This window comes from Chiloscyllium plagiosum, chromosome 26 (genome assembly GCF_004010195.1).
Source record: "Chiloscyllium plagiosum isolate BGI_BamShark_2017 chromosome 26, ASM401019v2, whole genome shotgun sequence".
Taxonomy (NCBI): Eukaryota; Metazoa; Chordata; class Chondrichthyes; order Orectolobiformes; family Hemiscylliidae; genus Chiloscyllium; species Chiloscyllium plagiosum.
The window spans coordinates 37,716,933-37,737,285 of record NC_057735.1 but is presented as its reverse complement, the minus strand read 5'-3'; the positions used below and the strand labels follow the sequence as shown (position 1 = coordinate 37,737,285).

The 20,353-nt window shown below is 41.0% G+C and overlaps 1 protein-coding gene across 1 annotated transcript in view; it reads left to right on the top strand.

Annotated features, from left to right (window-relative positions):
- Window positions 1–342: 342 nt before the first annotated feature.
- The window catches only part of def6a (DEF6 guanine nucleotide exchange factor a), a 151,966-nt gene continuing 131,955 nt past the window's right edge, over window positions 343–20,353 (top strand). Inside the window, exon 1 of the mRNA XM_043716901.1 lies at window positions 343–462. Within this exon, the coding sequence (XP_043572836.1) occupies window positions 367–462 (96 nt within the window). The 5' untranslated portion in view covers window positions 343–366. The remainder of the gene's footprint in view (window positions 463–20,353) is intronic.

The following is a 20,353-nucleotide window of genomic DNA, read 5'->3' as shown; positions in this document are numbered from 1 at the left end:
AGAAAGCAGTGAGAACACGTGAATAAATTAGTAAGTTTCAGAAGTCATGTGAGCATAAATAAATAGATTTTTAAAATCTCAGTAGTAGGTGAGAATACACATAGATCAGTAAGCTTCAGTATGAACACGTATAATTATGTGGGTGAACTGGAAAGTTTTCGATTAAGGTAGAGCAAGTGGCACTGAGGACTGGAGCTGCGGTTGTGCCCGATTCGCTGCACCCTTGGGCGGCAGGTGCGCGCCCACGAGTGCTGGCGGGGGCGTGCAGCAAGCCGCACGTTCCCGGCGCCGGGGACGCAGACGTGGGGAGGGAGGAGCTGAGGGGTTGAGCCTGTGCCGTGTGCTCGGCTCTCACTCAGTGCGGGGATGGAGCTGCGGAATGAGCTGCTGAAGTCCATTTGGTACGCGTTCACAGCGCTGGACGTGGAGAAAAGCGGCAAAGTGTCCAAATCGCAGCTGAAGGTAAAACGGGGGAGGGCAAGAGGCCAAGCAAGGAGGCTTCACTTAGTGTCCTGTGGTGTGAATGACACGTTTTAAACAAAGACACTAACAACCCGTTCACAGGCTGGTGTTTGTATAATTTGTGTGTTTCTACTTTTTGTTTCACGTAGTACACGTTTTTTATGTAAGCATCAGGGAGTCAGTCAGTGTAGCCAAAAGAGAGGATCTGAGGGCTACTGCTTTAAAGTGGAAACTTACCTGCTCCTTCTGCGTCTTGTTGCTGGACAGATTATGATTTGGAGATGCCGGTGTTGGACTGGGGTGGACAAAGTTAAAAATCACACAACACTAGGTTATTGTCCAACAGCGCCTCCAAATAAACCTGTTGGGCTATAAACTGAGGTGTGATTTTTAACCTGGCCACATTAGAATCTTTGTTAGTTTTGGTGTTTGTGTGTCGCCAGTCTTATTTTAGCCAGAGTTTTATCGGAGGGGTGAATGTGTTGCAATAAACTACCTCCTTGGCATCTTGCACAAGCATGAAGAGATGTGAATTTTACTGGAACCGTGCTGTCTGAGACAAGATCTCGAAGTTTGAAGTTGCCAGTCCAACTCAATTTTTACATTTGTGTCAGAGGCGCACACACAGGAAGCACAGAGCGACAGCCAGACAGAAGTGGTTAGAATTCTTGTGCAGTGCAGCAGCAGCCGTGACTCACTGCTTCTTTTAAAACTAAACATCCCATAATCATGTGCAATTAATGCAAAGATAAACTTTGATCACATGCTTTTCATTTCGGGTTTTGTAATCGGAACTTGTTTCAATGCAACATGCTGATCTTTTACAACAAAGTGATTGCCAAGTGGTTAAGTTGAAAAAATGCCCCTGAAATGATGGCATCCTCTGCACATTCTGATGGGACAGCGTCACTTTTTGTCATATGAAATTCGCATTTTATCAGGTATAAGAAGCACCGTTTCTTCACGTAAAATCTTAAACCTACACGCTGAATGATATTTAAAAGATTTGTAAGATTATTTTTCAGTAGCCGGTGCCAAGACGCTATTAGTTTAAAAATAGATGAGAGGGCAGTGCAGAGGATGTCCTGTTACTGCTGAGCGCAAGCCACAGTCCTATTGGTTTAGACGAATTTATGTCGTAGAAAGGTAGAACTGTTGAAGGGTAGGGGGAAAAGAATGAAAAGTTGTTCTATAACTTCTGAAGCTTTGTAGAGAGAGCACAGTGTCCAGGTTTTCAGTTGTCTGAGAGAAAAGTAACATTTCAATTTTAACCAGTGTGAAGTGTAGTCTTCAGTCATCCGTAAAAAAGAGGTGAGCTTTGTAAAACTCCAGAGCTACTCAGTTCAAAGTGATGCTTTGTGTCACAGTTGAAGCCGCAAGATGACATTAGGTGAAGTGGCATTTTCCTAATCTAGGTCACAGGCCCTGAACTTCGCCTGTGTGTGGAGTATTTTTGAGATGTCTCTCTTCTTTGTACCTCCATGGCTTGTCGATGTCACTAGACAGGTTTCCCATCCTTAAATATCCCTGAAAAGGTGGTGGTAAGTTACGTTCTTGAACCACTGCAGTCCTGTCTGACAGCAGCAGATTTTTCATACAACTGAGTGGCTCACTCAGCCATTTTACAGGCAACCATATTGCTGTGGGTCTGAAATCACATGTTGATCATACCAGGTAAGAATGGCAGATTTCCTTCCCTAGAAAGGGCATTAAGGAGCCAGATGAGTTTTTACTCTGCCGCCTCTGGAAAAAGTCAGTGAGCCAGTAAGTGGTATTTATGACAATTGATAACTAGTCTGAGTTCACATTTAGTAATTGTTCATATTTTAAATTCCATCCCCTACTGTGGTATCTGAACCCGTTTCTGGATTAGCCTGGATCTCTGGATTGCTTGTCCAAGGGTGGCATAACGAGCTTATCATCTCTAAATTAGAGAAAACTGTTTATACATTGTATAAAAACATATTTCCAATGTTAATACTTGGACCGAAATGATGATGCACAGATTGAAACGATTTTGTTTTATGTGAGAGATTGACAGTCTCTAATAGAGGTTATTTGGGGTTTAGACTGAGAGGTGCTGTCTCAGAAACTTGCAGAATTCTGAAAGGCCTACATGGGGTGGTTGCAGGAATAGATGTTTCCCCTGGGATCTAGGGGAGGCAGTGTCTCAAGAGAGGTGATACAACCTAAGAAAAAAGGGGTAAGCCATTTAGGGCTGAGTGAAGATATTTCTCTCAACTCAGAAGGTGCTGAATGTTTGGAATTCTGTACCTGAGCTTATCTGTGAAAGCTCAGACATTGAGCACATTCTAGAGAGATATCAGTGCATTTCTGATCACTAATGACGTCAAGGGAAACGGAATTAGTGTGACAAAATGGTGTTGAGGGAGATGATCTGGAATGGTGGAGCAGCAATGAGGGGAAGAATGGCCTACCTGTATTTCTATAGAAGTACCATTGAAAGAGGATTTATCAGTACTGTTCAGAATTAAACGCTTTAAAAGGAACTGTGTTAATGAAACGAATTACCTTTTAAATAGTTGTCTTTCACTATCTCTGCATTTCCTACAGTATTTTATTGGCTGTGCAGAACAGTGGCTGATGTTGTATAGGCAAATCAGCACCAAGTGTATATGCATAGGAAGATCCCACAAACAGTGAGGGGACACGAGTTGTTTTTGTTGGAGAAAAAAAGAACATTGGGTCAGGGAGCATTCTCCTGTAAAAAAATGCAGTGGGACCTTTTATACCTGTGCGAGGGGAAGCAAATAGGGTCACCCTTCTCAAAGGGAGGAGTGTTTCCTCAGTAGTGCACTGAAGAACAGACTTAGAGTGTGAGCTTAGGGCTCTGGTGTGAGGTTTGAATATGCAACTTAGTATGACCATTAAGCCAAGTTAACTCTTGTAGCCTAATATTTAAGAGTGAAGCAATGAAACAGTATTGGGATGGAGAGTTGAATTGTTGTTAAACCTAACGCTAGTTGGAGCTGAATTGCTTGGTGACTATCCTTCATTTTCATGTTCCTTAGCTCTTCTCAGTCTTTTGATTATGTAATTACCAAGGCCTGTGTACTATTTCCATTTCACGCAACGGTCATCGTTTTGGCCTTTGATAAGAAATTCGCAACTGTAGCCATATTCATGTTCTATAATCATGCACATGTGAAAACTAAATTGTGACTTCTCAAACCCAGTCTTCATAAATAAATAATCAAAATAATTGTCATCCATTGACATCTACATTGAGAAAGGTCCTTTGCTTCTCCAAACCCTACCCATATTTAATTCCCCTCCATTTGGCAAGTCATTGCCCTAGCTGCAAAGATTTGTTGATAGGTTCTGTTAGAACTTTTCCAATCAATTCCATGATAAGTCTAAGTTTAGACAGATAGTTAGCTAATTCAGGAGTGACATTAGGTCACAGAAGATTTGCTGAAAATCTGGAACTCTTTCATCCCCAGCCCCCAACCCCTCTCTTTCCAAAATGATGATGGATTTTTATAATCACTCATGAGATGTAAGCTTCACTGGCTGAGTCAACATTTATTACCTGTTCCTAGTTGTCTTAGGTAGTGTTGAGCTGTCTCTGGAACCACTGCAATCCATATGCTATAGGAGGACCCACAATGCTGTTAGGGATGGAATTCCAGGGTTTTGACTCAGCGACCATGAAGGCACAGTGATATATCTCCAAGTTAAGATGGTGAGTAGCTTCGAGCGGAACCTGCAGGTGATGTGTTCCCATGTATCTGCTGCCCTTGTCCTTCCAGATGGAAGAGGCATAGGTTTGTAAGGTGCTGTCAAAAGAACTTAGGTGAATTTCTGCTGTGCATCCTGTGGATGGTACACACTGCTGCTACTGAATGTCAATGGTAGAGGGAGTGGATGTTTGTGGATGTGGAAGTGGGCTGCTTTGTTCTGGATGGTGTCAAACTTCTTGAATGTTTCTGGAGCTGCATCCATCCAGGCAAGTGGGGAGTATTCCATCACACTCCTGGCTTGTGCGTTGTAGAAAAAGGGACAGGTTTTGGGGAGTCAGGAGATGAGCAGTATTCCTAGTCTCTGATCTGCTCTTGTAGCTGCTGTATTTATATGGCAAGTCCAGTAGAGTATTTATCAATGGTAACCGCAAGGATATTGATGATGGAGTATTGTGATGGTAATGCCATTGAATATCAAGGGACATTGATTAAATTGTCTCTTATTGGACATGGCCATTGCCTGGATTTTGTACAGCATGAATGTTACTTGCCAAATGTCAGCTCATGTCTGGATATTATCCAGCTCTTGCTTTGTGTGGACATGGACTACTTCAATGATGAGGCAATGTAAATGATGCTAAACATTGCATAAACATTAGTGAACATCCTCACTTCTGACCTTATTCTGAAGGCAAGGTCCTTGTTGAAGATGTTTGGGCCTCTGACTCCACCCTGAGGAACTAGGATTCTTGTGGTGCAGTGGTAGTGTCCCTGCTTCTGGGCCAAGAGATCTTGGGTTGAAGTTGTACCCACTGCAATGGCTTATAATAACATCTCTGAACAGATTGATTAGGAAATAGATACCCTGTGGAACTCCTGCAGAGATGTCCAGGAGCTAAGATCCACAACCATCTTCCTTTATGTATGACTCCAATGGATCTGGAGTAAAGGAGGGCAAATAGAGTCAAGGTGCTTGCCAGGCGAAACAGTTACTGCATGTCCCCTCCTTCAAAATTATTATTCTTTATGTGGGATGTTTGAAAGTGAGGGTCTGTAGTGTTTTCAATCTCATTAAGAATGCCAACCAGTTCCAGTTTGCCTTACCTGAAGTTAACAAAAGGGCCTTTTTGAGTTGGGGGTCACTTGATCATATTCAGGGTGAGAACATGCCAGTCTGATTATTTTCTTTTTCTCCTCCTGCATTTCCTTTTTTTCCAAACATCAATTGATCTTCATGAGGCTCATAATGATTCCAAAGAAAGAATCATCAGTTGCTTTCTGTAATGCAAATCTCCTTCACCAGTATTTTGACATTGTCAAATGTAAAGAATATTGGCAAAGTGAGCAGCTAATTGGTGCATGCAATTATAGGAGCCCATTTCACATGTACCATTCATCAGCCAATAGAGCTTCCTGCTGCCCACTGTGATTGTATCCAATCCTGGGCCACACTCAGCACGCTTTTCCAGCCGGAGACCCAACTTGAAATACCATTCTTATAATAAGACACACAAAAAGCGTTTTTCAAGAGAGTTATTGAGCAAACTTCGACATTCAGTCACAAAGTAAATTTTAGGACAAATGGTCAAAAGTTTGGTCAAATAGGTAATTTTTAAAGAAGATGTTGGAGGAGGTGGGAGCAGTGGAAAGGCAGAGAGCAATCTGAAGAGAATTCTGGAGCTTTAGACCTGGCTAACTGAAAATATTGTAGAGTCGCTGCAGTGTGGAAACAGGCCATTCAGCCCATTGAGTCCACATCAACCCTCGAAAGAGCATCCCAGCCAGACCCTATGATGGAGTAATTAAAGTCAAGAATGTGCAAGTGGCCAGAGTTTGAGGAATGTACAGGTCGCAGATCCTTTAGGGCTGGAGAAAGATTGGGAGATGTGAGGCCATGAAGAGATTTGATAATAAAAATTAGTATTTTAAATTTAAGGTATTATAAGATTTAGGAGCTTAAAAGTGGCAGGCTTTGTAACCTTGGCATCCTATTTGATATTGAGCTTCCAATCATATATCCTCTCCATTTCCAACTCCAGTTACTTCTGTCTCCTAATATCACCCATCTCCATCACTCCTACGTCTCACCTGCTGCTGAAACTCTCACCACTAGCTTTCCTGTTTATCTCCCACCTGGTACCTTCAAAATCCCAAGTTGCAGCAAGTTCTAGTCACTGTGCTTAACGATGAATATTGGCTCTTGTTCCAAAAAAGTTCAGAGAAGTTTCACTAGGTTGATGTCAGGTCGATAGTGACTGGGAAGAAATGGTGACTTGGAAAAGCAGTTTGTCGAGAGGTCTGAAGATAATAGTTTCCATCTTCTCTAAATTTTATTTTGGAGGAAGTTTCTTCTAATGCAATGTTGGATATTAAACAAGAACAGGAGGAGTCAGGAAATAACTATTGTAATTTACTTTGTTCTCAGCAATTCTATTTTAAGGAATAATTTAAAGCATTCAGTAGGAATTTTGACCAACAATATTATTATTCAGTACAGTATTTGACTTTTGATATGAAAAGTAGTGGGGTTGGAATTGCAGAGCCACATTGGTCATACTGCAGGTTTGACACAGTTACATTCTTCGAGAGCTGAACTGGACATAACTGTTGTGCCTATAAAATTAAGCTCTGTGCAGATTACCTATTAGACCTCCACGTATTGATGATCCTGAAATGCCATCCTCTTCTGAAGGAACCAGTTGTTCAAGTCCACTTTCTTGGTCAGATCAAGTACTCCATCATGATGCTCCAGTGACCGTTCTTCATCTGAAATCCTAGCCAGTGAGTTTGGAAGTCTGTTCGGAAGGTTTTTCACTTTCTTGGCCTAACCACTTAATAAATGCTGCAGTCTCTGGCTCAGTTACTTTAAACATATTAAAAGTGCAATAGTTTCTATACTCTAAATTGAACTTAATTTTTATTCTGCACACATTTGACTTGCATCTCCAAAACTCCGGTTAGGCAGTTAACAGAAATTGGAAGATTGACCTTTTGTTTTTGAGTTCTATGTCAAAGATTCTTAAAGGGTTGGGATTTTGACACTGCCTTCTTTCTAGCAAGGTTTTACCTTCAAATCTCATCCAACCAATGCACCTTTGTAAGCTCACAAAAACCACCAACATTTTTGCCATTTTAGAATAGAATTCCCACGTATCTGATATTCTTTAATTCTAAAATTTTGCATCCAGAACTCTCTTCTCTGTCCTGTTTGACTATTCCTTCAAATCCCATTTGCTATGAGGAGTCCATCGGTCAACAAAATCTTTCAGCTGTTTTAGTCAAGACAGAACTTTAACAGAATCCTGCTTGACAGCAATGTTTCCTACAGGAAGCTGGTTCTAAATTTAAAAACTAAATCCCTCCATGAGACCAGAGCAACACCCATAATCTACTTGACCCTATAATTAACTTCTTGGCCCTTTTTCTGTTGTTTATCAATCAGCAATTTGGCCACATGATCAGTAACTGGATGTGAATTGCTTTACCAGAAATTATCTAGAGAAACTAGTGCTTAACAGGGACCATCACCCCAATGTAAACTCTAATTTTTTTTTTCTGACTAATTCACACAGGCCATTACAGCTGCATTGGTCACAAAACTAGGTACAAAATCAACCCTGAAATGGGAAAATTACCAAAGCTAACAGGCATAAAGTGGGAGTGTCTGGTTGGTAAGAGGAATTGTCCCTTGATATTAAATCAAATGGTTTTAGAAAGAAAGAATTTCATAACTGAACATAATGTTATACTGGCAATCGTTTTAAATGTTTGCTTGAGTGATAGATGGAATTAGGTGCAAGGTTATGTATTTGTAGAGGGCAAGCAAACATACAATAAATGAGTGAAAGTTGAGAGAGGTAGAGGAAGTGAGGGATCTTGAAATGCATTTACACAGGACCCTGAAGGTGGCAAGACAGGTAGACATGGTGATAATGAAGGCATACAAGATGCTTTCCTTAATTTGGTCAGGATTGAATGAGAAAACGGTGATGCGATGCTGGAAATATTGGTATTGGTTAGGCCACAGTTGAAATTTTGTCCACGGATCTGTTCACCAGATTACAGGAAGCACCTAATTGTTGTGGAGAATACAGCAGAGATTTACAGGAATGGGTATTGCAGCGAGAAGGTAACCTTGCATTGGGTCCTTTTCCTTTGATAAGGCAGATGGGTAACTTAATTGAGGTGCTCAAAATAATGGCGCCTTGGAAGAGCGAACAGGGAAGACTTGTTTTCCCTAGTGTAGAGGTCAGTTACCAAGGGCACCGATGTCAGTAATTGGGTGAAAAATTTAGAGAGGACCTGAGGAGTAACATTTTTAGCCAGAGGGCAGTGGGTGTCAGGAATTCACTGCTCAGCTTTGTGGTTGAGGCAGAACACCCAGATCATTTAAAAGGAGCCTGGACCTGCACCTGAAGCACTGAAATCTACAAGGCTATGGGCCATGAAAATGGGATTAGAATGGGCGACTCATTTATTCAGCTGGGACAGAGATGATGGGCTAAATGGCTTTTTTTGTATGCTGTGTTAGCCTTTCATTGGATCAAAGGTTTTCATGGGATTTCAGGTTGCTTCCATCTAACGCACTCATTCATTTCTGTGGAATATTATTCAAAGTCCAATCGTGCGGTTAGCAGTTGGGGCAACTTTAACAATCAAATTCTTAGATGTTACAATATTTGAAATGTTGTTAAATTTGAGTTGAATACGTCCTAAATATTTTACACAAGTTCTGAGTGGGGTTCTGGGTTCTGAATTCACAGTTTGAGAGTTTAAAGGAGTTATTAAGCAATTAGCTGTCCTTGATGTGGATCTGAATAGACTTCTTTTAAAAAAAAAAATAAGATGTTAACCACTTGAGGTTTAAAAGCTTTGAGAGGAGTATCCTATAGCTATTGCAGATGATAGAAATCGACAGGAAGGCAAGTGATCAGGATGATATCAAGAGTCTGCAAAAAGCACACAGACAGGTTTATAGAGTCATAGAGATGTACAGCATGGAAACAGACCCTTCAGTCAAACCCGTCCATGCCGACCAGATATCCCAACCCAATCTAGTCCCACCTGCCAGCACCTGGCCCATATCCCTCCAAACCCTTCCTATTCAGATACCCAGATGCCTTTTAAGTGTTGTAATTGTACCAGCCTCCACCACTTCCTCTGGCAGTTCATTCCATACACGTACCACCCTCTGCATGAAAAAGTTGCCCCTTAGGTCTCTCTGAAATTTGAAAGGGATTTTCCTCAACATCTGTATCAGCTTGATATCAGGCTATATTAGATTTATTTTTTTCAAAAGATATGTTTTATTGAAGATAATGGTTTTAGAAAGGGAGTAAGCCAACTGTTGTTAACCAGGGAAGCTAAGGTTAGTAATGAATTGAAAGAAAAATTTTGAAGACATTAATGATAAAACTAATTGGGAGATTGGGAAACTTTTAAAAACCAACACACAATGACCAAAAAAAATTAAGTAGGAGAAAATAATTTTGTAAGTAAATTTATAAGTAATATCAAGACACACAGAAGGAGCTGTGTTAAATATATAAAAAGGGCGAGAGAGCCCAGAGTAAACACCCACCCCTTAGAGAATGAGGCTGGGGAAATAATGAAGAGGAACCAGAAATGGCAGAGGAGTGGAATCAGTACTTTGCATCAGTCTTCATGGTAGTGAATACAAATAGCATTTCAAAATTACTGAACATTCACAGGGCAATAAGGGGAGAGGAAATAAATACAATGATTATCAGAGTAGAAAAAGTGCCAGGAAAAGTAATGGAGTTACTTATAAGTCCCCTGAATCTGATGGGATGTAGCCTCGAATACTAAAAGAAGTATGTATAGGAATAGTGGATGTTGTGGTAGTAATCTTCCACGAGTCCTTACATTCTGGAAAAGTGCCAGAGAATTGGAAAGCTGGATGTAGGTTTGCTCGCTGAGTTAGAAGGTTCATTTCCAGAAGTTTCGTCACCCTATTAGGTGACATCATCTTTGAGCCTCTGGGTGAAGCACTGCTGATGATTCCTGCTTTCTATTTAAATATTTGGGTTTCTTTCCATATCCAGAACCTCAAACTGAGCTACAAATCTTCTCAAAACTCATTGGAAAGCTACCAGCATTGCACCTTTAAATAAAGAAAGCAGACAAAAAATGGTAACCATAAACCAATTAACTTAATATCAATAGCAGAGGAGCCTCAATTATCTGAACGAAATGGGAGGGCACAATTTCGTTTGGATAACTGATCATTTAGTTAATTGATTCAATGCCTATTCTTTGGGGCTCGGAGTTTTCTGAAGTTTCCTTTTTCCTCTCTCTGCCTGCCTTGCTCCCCCTTTCTGTGTCAGTGTTTATTTCTGAGCAGACACACACTTGTGCGTAAGGGACCTGCAACATTGCTGAAGTCTCCACCCCCCCCCCAAACCCGCCTACCCCTTCTGGCCCCTCCTATCTGCCTACCCCCACCCTCCAGGGCTGCCAGACTGGACACCAATATTAAGACTGCTGCTGCCTTTGGTGGGGGGGTGGGGGTTGGATTGGGGGGCTGGGGGTGACGCTCAAAATTGCACACGTGCGCGCACACAACTTTTTACTGCAACGATTTGACAGGTTCCACCTTTACCCTGTACAGGACAATGTTGGGGAGATTATCTGGGGAAGGGGATGGTTAAGGGTACAGGCCTGTGTAGAACTCCAGGGAAAGTGTGGGGAGAGAGAGGGCGGGCGGCCAGTCATTTGGAGATGGTGCCTGGGTTCCCATCGACGACCAGGACTGTTCTCAGCAGCATTTCAGTAAGCCGAGTTCATTTTAATCATTGTAAACAAAAGACACGATCAGGGTTGGAAACACCTCTTCAGTATGATATTTCTATCGGGGCCTTGAGATCATATTCGGATAATCCGAAGTTTGGATAATTGATAATTGGATAATCAAGGTTCCTCTGTATTGGGAAAATGTTATTGTCTGCTATAAAGGATGTGATAAAGAATCATTTAGAAATATGTAGCATGAGTAAACAGTGCCAGCATGGCTTCATATGGAGAAATTGTGTTGAACAAAATAAAGGAGAAGCAGTGGATGTGATACATTTGAATTTGTAAAAGGTGATTGATAAGATATCACAGATTATGGCTGCTTAATAAGCCTGTGGTGTTGCTAGGCAGCATATTTGCTTGGATAGAGGTTTGACTAGCTAATAGAGGAAAGGGAGTTGGAATAAAAAAGGCATTTTCAGGATGTCAACCAGGTATGATTGGAGTGCCACAGGGATCAGTGCAGATAATGTCGTTCCAGCAATGTATATTAATGATCTGGATGAGAAAAGTGAGTGTCTTATAGTCATGTTTGCAGATGACTGGAAGGCAAGTGGTCAGGGTGATATCAAGAGTTTGCAAAGGAATAAAGACCGGTTAAATGAGTTAGTAAAAACTTGGCAGATTGAATATAATGTGTGAAAATATAAAGTTATGCACTTTGGCAATAGAGGAGCTAAATACTGTTTAAATGAAAAAAGGCTGCAAATGGGCTTGGGAGTCCTTGCATAAGTCACCAAAAGTAATAGTGAAGGCAAAGGGAATGTTGATCTATATTTCTAAGGGAATGGAGCATAAAATAGGGAAGTCTTGCTAAAACAATACAAGATACTAGTTAGACCATAACTGGAATACTGGGAACAGTTTTGGTCTCCTTAACTAAGGAAGGATATACTTGGTATTGAAGTCAGTTCCAGAAAAGGTTCTCTAGATTGATCCAAGTTATAGAGGGTTTGTTTATTGAGGAATGGGAGTAGGTTTGGTCTGTACTCACTGGAATTTAGAAGAATGAGAGGCAACCTTATTAAAAGATATAAGATTCTTAATGGGCTAAATAGAGTAATTGAGGAGATGTTATTTCCCCTTGTGATAGAGTCTAGGACCACAGGCATAATCACCCATTTAAGATAGCAATGAGAAGGCATATCTTCTGAGAATCGTGAATCTATAGAATTCTTTGCCACAGAGGACTGTTAAGCCTAGATTATTAAGTATATTCTAGGCTGAGATGGATTTTTAAAGAGCAAGGGAATCAAGAGTTGTAGGAGAAGAGGAAATTATCAGATTAGCGTTGATCTGATCTCATTGAATGGTGTAAGCAAACTTGATGGGCTGAATGGCATACTTCTATATTTTATGGTCTTATGATCTTCATATGTTGTCTGCCGTTTCTCGTGCTGGATATTGGGTGAGTCGCTATAAAGGTGGCATGGAAGATAGGAGCAGCTGTAAGGAGTAGTAAGAAGTGTAATTTGGCATTGAATTTCAAATGGATGGTAGGAAGGGCCATGGAGAGGTTAGAGTGCTAAAAGGCTTCACAGGTTCTGAAGCAGCTTGAGGGCCAAAGGGGTCAAGGTTGGCTTCCCAACCAGCCTGCCTTGGCATTCACCAGCCCCAAACTTCCTGATTCCAGTTCCCTCATCTCAATAACAAAACTGTAGCTCAAGATGCGCAAGCTGTTATCACAGAGTCAGCAATAAGCTTTCTGAAAATAGGCAAAAAAAATCAAAGACCTCATTTGATTTAAAGAGCACTGAACGAGCTCAGTAAAACCGTACAAGAAAACCGAAGAGGAACAGAAATCACTGCAAAGTGAATGGAATAACCTACAAGGCTTGTGAGAGAAGCAGTTAAGAAAATCATACATGCAGTGACCTGGGGTTGCTAAGTTTATTGTTTAGAACATTATATTATAGGATTCCATAGAAGTGAACAGGATATAGATTTTGAAACTAGTTGGTTGAAATGTTGTACAATTTCAAAGACAAAATAAATACTAGTTTGGTCTGGATGTTGGGTAACCTGGATAGGAGAGAGAGTGACGCTCAGGCAAAATGGCCAGGCCAGTTTGATGTTGTACTGCTAAAATACTATATTTGAAAAATATTCCTGCAAAATTAGTGATGAAATTAGTATTAACTGTTCCAAGCTCTCAATTAATATGAATACTTAAGTTTGAGAGTGTCACATCTTGTTCAACCTGCAGCCTAAAGAAGGCACCTTGTACACCGTGGATTAACCTCTTCACCTCTTGCCTTTTAATAAATATAATTGAAATCTTGACAATTTCATAATATATAAAACACGTAAGGAATTTTCAAATATTTATAAGAAGTCATGGTGAGTAATTCTACTGGCTGCCTTCAATAATTATTTGAAACTTTCTGGGATGTATTATATAATGTTTCCTCACATTCTCCACAGCATTTCATCAGTTAGCAATAAATTAACTGATTTTTCTAAACTGTTTGCAATAAATATACTGTGTATATCATTCATATGATTTAAATGTCAGCTGCAACTGATCTTCTGCTATCACTGTGCTTCCCCTAGTCGGTACTAAACGTGGTCAGAGAGTCTGGTTTCGCCATGCTATCTTTTAAAAAGAAGGAGGTAATTAGAAAATTAAGAAAATGCCATTGAGCACCCAAAATGTTGAGATGGAATTGTTAAGCTGAACCATTTAAAGATTCCATTGGCATTTTGAGAGCTTTGCTTAAAGCTAGAAGGTATCTTGTGGCATTGCTTAAAGTAAGTCAAAGGAAACACCATTTTATAAAACCAGGGGTGCAAGAGGGGAAACATTAAAGGAAGGAAGTATGAAATGCGAGGCATATGCTTGACAAATATTTAGTATAGAAATGTTTTTGGTTACTGAGCAAGAATGTACCCCTAGCCTGGTTCTGTTTTGTAACTTGACAATTAATTTGTACCAATTTAAGTGAACTTAGTGTTTGAAGTGAGGGAGGACATTGCATTTAAAGTCATTGGACACTGAAACTTTGAGATGAAATTGATCTGAAGTTTACACCAGTTTTCACACTGATCAATCAACGCACCAACTTGTATCAACTTCCTGGTCCCAGTATCAGTGTTGGAAAGTAAAACTGAGGTAAAACAAATAGAAATCAGAGATTCCTGTCTCCAGTTTATTCCTGTTCACGTCTGGCACCCTTCCCAATCTGAATCAAGACTGTGAATACAATTATGGAAAATTTAGTTGGGCAGTGATGAACCTTTTCAATTGTTAAGTTTTACCTTTGGATCAGCTAGTTCCCATGCCTCTGAACAGAAGGTTCAAACCTTTTGAAAGCTAGGCTGACACACTAGAGAAGTTCAGAAGCACTTCTACATACTAAGGATGGTAGGGTTTTGAAACACGTTTCCTCAAACAGCAGTTGATGCTCGATCAGTTGTTAATTTATCTATTTGAGAGTTAAAATTTTTCTTATGCAAAGGTATTGTGGGAATATGGGCCAACGGCTGATGTATAGAATTAGGCCACAGATCAGCCATGATCTCATTGAATGGTGGAACAGGCTTGAGGGGCTGAATGGCCTGTTGCTGTTGAGGAAGAAACCTCAGGTGAAGTGATAAACCAAGACCCTGTTTGCCCATGCAGGTATACATTGAGGATCTGGTGGCACTATTTCAAAGAAGAGCAGGGAATTATTCCAATACCTTGGACAATATAAATCCTTTGACCAACATCATTAAACAGGTCATTATGTTGGTACTCTTTGCAGGACCTTGTTCTGCTTAAGCTGCATTCTAATGTAGCAGCACCTCCTTGACAACAAAGTTATTTCATTGTTTATAAAGCCATGTAGGATATCTGAAGGAATTTAAATAACAGTGACATTTTGTTGTTGTACAAATATTGTATCTTACAGAATAAACGATGCAGGTGTAAAGTCCAAAGAAGAGGTTTCAGAGGGCTTCTAATTTATTAAATGATTGGTATTACCTACAAAGACCCCAAATGTAATAAACTGCTCTATGTAGTTTTATACAACTCCATCTTATGGGCCACTTCAAAAGTCAACATAGAGGTATCCACATTGGTGTGGGACTGGAATGACAAACAGAAAAATCAAGTAGATAAGCAACATGTTTCCTTCCCTAAAAGACACTAGGGAACCATTTGGGTTTTTATGACAATCTGACAGCTTTGTGGCAAAGTTTAATTGGGCTAAGTTTTTTAATTCCAAATCTTTAAAAAGCTAAGTTTGAATTCTTCAATTGATTTGAACTTGTGCTTTTAATGGGTTTACCCCAAGCTTCTAGCTAACTGTGAAAGTTGAACCAATGCATGCAGTTTCTAGTGTTACACAGCTCAGCGTAACGAATGTGGTTTTCCGGTGTCTCAAGTGGCCATAGCCATTACATTTTCTCTTTCAAAGAACTGGCACAGACACAATGGTAGGGCGACCACCGAATCATATGCCGAATCATTCTATAATTCTAAACAAGCTCCTTCCCTAATAATTGGACAAATGACTTAAAGCGATTGAATATTCCTTCATATCATCAGTAAACACCCAGGAATGTTTTGAAGTCACAAAGTACAGCACAATTTGTGATTCGGTAACCACAATATTATTAAATCGCCCAAAGTCAGTGAGATTACCCAGCATCATAACTGACTACAGAGATTGCTTGACACCCTAACAGCATGAACGATGGATAAATACAAGCTCTTTATTTAATCAAAGCAGACATAGCAACTACCATTGTCACTAAACCACTTGTTCTACTTGTGAAATGTGTACAAATGACTGACTTGGCTCTTGTCTGTCTACCCACCATTTACAACAGAACAATCTCTTAAGTGGCCAGCTGGTTGTGTTATTGTTTGGGGTAAGTGTCTTTTTGTCTTCAGTAATTGATAGCTGGGGTAAATAATTTCAAAATGGATTTACAAGCATCGACTCTGAAAAAACAGTGTTAGGCAATTTTTTTGACAGTTTTGTACTGTTGGTTTTGGTACTGAGGTGAATGAACTGTTATTGTGTCGCTGATGAAAAAGACTTCACTGTTCATGCCAAGAAGCATTTAAATTTCAAGTGCCTCTGGCCCAGGCTATAGTACAATTTCTGCCCAGACTGAATAAATCCTTGTCGTCTTTGAAGGCACACATTAAAATGTAACTAATTTATGTATTTAACTGATTTTCTGCCTTGACTTCACCCTTTTAAAACAAAGTTATTACCGAGGATAAACACTGGGTACTCTGACAGTGGAAGGTGAAACTCAACAGTACTGTTTTCTGATTGATTCAAAATTCATTTTTATTGCCTGTCCCTAGGTGCCCTTGAGAAGGTGGTGGTGAGCTGCCTTCTTTAACCACTGCAGTCAATGTTTTATATGTAGATTGTCAATGCTGATTGGGAGGGAATTCCAGGATTATTACACACACAGACACCGAAGGAATGGTGATATATTTCTAAGTCAGAATGATGAGAGGTTCGGAAGGGAACTTGCAGGTGGTGGTGTTTCCAGGTATCTGTTGCCCTTCTCCTTCTAGATGGTAGTGGTTGGAAGATGACGGCTAAGGAGCCTTGATGAATTTCTACATTGTACCTTGTATTTAGTGGCAGCTGTGTGTAGGTGGTGGAGGGAGTGGATGCTTCTGGATGTAATGCCAATCACATGGGCTATTTTGTCTTGGATGGTGTCAAGCTTCTTGAATGTTGTTGGACCTGCACTCATTCGGGCAATTGGGGAATTTTGCACCAGGTTCCTGACTTGTGTCTTGTAGATGATTGACAAGCTTTGGGGAGTCAGGAATTGAGTTACTTGTTGAATTATTCCTAGCCTCTGACCTGGTTTAGCCACCATACTAATCTGGCAAACCCAGTTCACTTTTCTGGTCAATGACATGCATGATGCTGACAGTGGGGGATGTGATAGTAACGCCAATAACTGTCAAAGGGCAGTGGTTAGATATTGTTTTGTTCGCGATGGTCATTATCTAACACTTGAATAGTGTGAATTTTGCTTGCCAGTTCTCTGCCCAAATCTGGGTATGATTCGGGTTGCATGTGGACGCAGACTGCTTTGGTATCTAAGGAGTTGTGAATGATGCTGAAAATTGTGTAATCATCAGTGAACATCCCCATTTCTGACCTTATGATTGAGGTAATAGTCCCTCTAATTGTTTTTTTCAGTGCACAGATCTGAGGTTTGAAACCAGAAGCCACTATGTTGGTAAGCCGATCAGTGTGTGGCTGCATAGTTTAGAGGGAACACTGGAATGAAGGAAGGTCATGAAGTAGCAGAAAATGATTGAGTCTCGAGTTCTTCCCCGAAAAACTCTTTCAGTGATATCCTGCAGCTGAGATGACTGACCTCAAACAACCATAACCATCTTCCTATGTGCCAGTTATGACTCCAACCAGTTTGTCCCCTGATACCAATTGATTCTAGTTTTGTAAGGGCTCCTCGATGCCGTGCTCAGTTGAATGCAGCCTTGATGTCAAGGATTGTCACTCTCGCCTCATTTCTGGTTTTCAGCTTTTTTTGGTCCATGTTTGAACGAAGGCTGTAATGAGGTTAGGAGTTGAGTGGCTCTGGTGGGACCCAAACTGACCATCACTGAGCAGTTATTGCTGAGTAGGTGATGCTTGATAGCACTTTACTGATGATTGAGAGTAAACAGATGGAGGGATATTTGCCTAGTCTGGATTTGTCCTGCTTTATGTCAACAGGATGTACCTGGGCAATTTTCCACCTTGTTGGGTAGATGCTAGTGTTGGCCTCTACTTGAAGACCCTGAATGAGAGAGCATCAAGTTCTGAAGCACAAGTTGAGGACTTTTGCCAGAATGTTGTCAAGGCCCATAGCCTTTTGTAGTGTCCAGTGTGCCTTCAGACATTTCTAGATATCACGTGGAGTGAATGGAATTGGCTGAAGACTGGCATCTGCCTTAAATGGTATTCTCTACGTCGAAGAGACCAAACGTAACCTTCGGGAATGGTTTGCCCGAGCATCTCAGCCATGCCCACAGCGGCCGACCAGACCTCCCAGTCACAGCCCATTTTAATTCCCCTTCCCACTCCCTTTCCAATATGACCAGCCTTTGCCTCCTCCATTGCCACAACTAACCAAACCGCAGTTCGGAGGAACAATACCTCATCTTCTGCCTGGGCAGTCTACAGCCCAGAGGACTCAACATTAAGTTCTCCGATTTCAAATACCCTCCCTCCCCATCCCCAACTCCTTTCCCAGCCCCTTCCCCTCCCTTCCATTTCTCCCTGCCACCAACTGGATTCATTCCTCCCATTGACCAACCAGCTCATACTCTCTACCTGTCTTCACCTATCCCGACTTTGCCATCTTGAGCCCTTTATCTGCAGCTCCCCCCACACCCACCTCCCGTCCTAAAGAAGGGTTACACCCAAAAGGTCAACTTCTTTACCTCCTGATGCTGCCTGGCTTGCTGTGTTCTTCCAGCCTCCTGGCTGTCTACTTTAAATGTGCACAAGCCATTACAAGCTACCATTCTGGTCTGTGATTGCCCTGTGTTTCTGCAGATTCTGTCTAGTTTTATATGCTTTTTGTTTGAGCCACACCCATGGTACAGTGTTTACCCAGATTTCCACCAACAGTAATTAGCCCTTGTACAGCTAACCACTATGGTTCGTTGATGGTTATCTACCGCTAACAGGCAGTTTGTGTTCAGTGCTGACTAACTTGCAGTTTCTTTAACTGTTCTCAAAATTGATAGTTATATTATTCAAAAAGTTCAAAATGGCTTCAGTTAGTCACTATTTCCTCTGTATTACTTACTGGTGAGTCTCCCTTGCACCAAGTTCCCAAGTTTTGTACACTTTTGCGATGCGCTCCGTTCTACCATCTGTCTTTATCCAGTTCTGACCTTAATCCAGTGGTACGCTGCTTCCACCTTTCAAACAGGCTTTTCCCTATTGTAGCAGACCCCCACTGGTTCGTTCTGTTACACAACATAGGAGTGTGACTCCAGTAAGAGAGTATGCAAACACTGAAAGACTTGAACACCGTGAAGGGGAGAATGTATATCATTATAATGTGGAATGTTATCTGTTCTCTTCTCTTTCCATTATCATTTTCTTGTGTATCTTTATATGTTCTTTCCATTTCTGTTTATCTCGGCTCAAATCACTGTTTTGTCTCTCTTTAATCATTCCTTTTTTCCCAAATGTGAGCCTATCAAGTCCACAGCATAGGAATCGGGATACTTACACAATCTCCAACAGGACACGCAAAATAATTAACTAACTGTGACATCTCCCAAGAATGTCAGCAGGTATTGGCAGAACCGTTTGAGAATCTGCTGCTTTTGAGGATTCTGAGTCTCATTCCTGAGTGATCAGGAGTTTCATTAGAGATGGAGCTTCCTCAGGTTATTTATAATGCGAGGTTGAGGATATATTTTGGATGTACTGTCAGATAGAAACAACACAGGAGTGAAATGCTTGTTTCTCCCCCTCTGGGTGAAGGGATGAGGGAAATCCTCATGTTGTCTCAGTTTTACAAGATGCTGGTATGACTGAAAACTGCATCACAGACTCCCCTGTCTCTGCTTCCTGAGAGAAAACCGTGTGAAGGATATCAATTTAATTCATGTAATTTGTAATTTTTTTGAAGGAAATGAATTGAGTAAAATACTCCATTTGAAAGCTTTAAAAGAAATGCTGAAATAAAATTTGGCTGATTGGATCAACGTTTTCTGAACTAGGTTGTAAACTCTGGAGTTACCCCTCTTTAACACTCCAGTTCACTTATAGAACATAGAACATAGAACATAGAAGAATACAGCGCAGTACAGGCCCTTTGGCCCTCGATGTTGCGAAGATCCAAGCCCACCTAACCTATACTAACCCACTATCCTCCATATACCTATCCAATGCCCGCTTAAATGCCCATAAAGAGGGAGAGTCCACCACTGCTACTGGCAGGGCATTCCATGAACTTACGACTCGCTGAGTGAAGAACCTACCCCTAACTTCAGTCCTATATCTACCCCCCCTTAATTTAAAGCTATGCCCCCTTGTAATACCCGACTCCATACGCGGGAAAAGGTTCACACTGTCAACCCTATCTAACCCCCTAATCATCTTGTACACCTCAATCAAGTCACCCCTAAACCTTCTTTTCTCTAATGAAAACAGCCCCAAGTGTCTCAGTCTTTCCTCATACGATCTTCCTTCCATACCAGGCAACATCCTGGTAAACCTCCTCTGCACCCGTTCCAGTGCCTCCACATCCTTCCTATAATATGGCGACCAAAACTGCACACAATATTCCAGATGCGGCCGCACCAAAGTCTTATACAACTGCATCATTATTTACCAACTCTTGTACTCAATACCCCGTTCAATGAAGGAAAACTT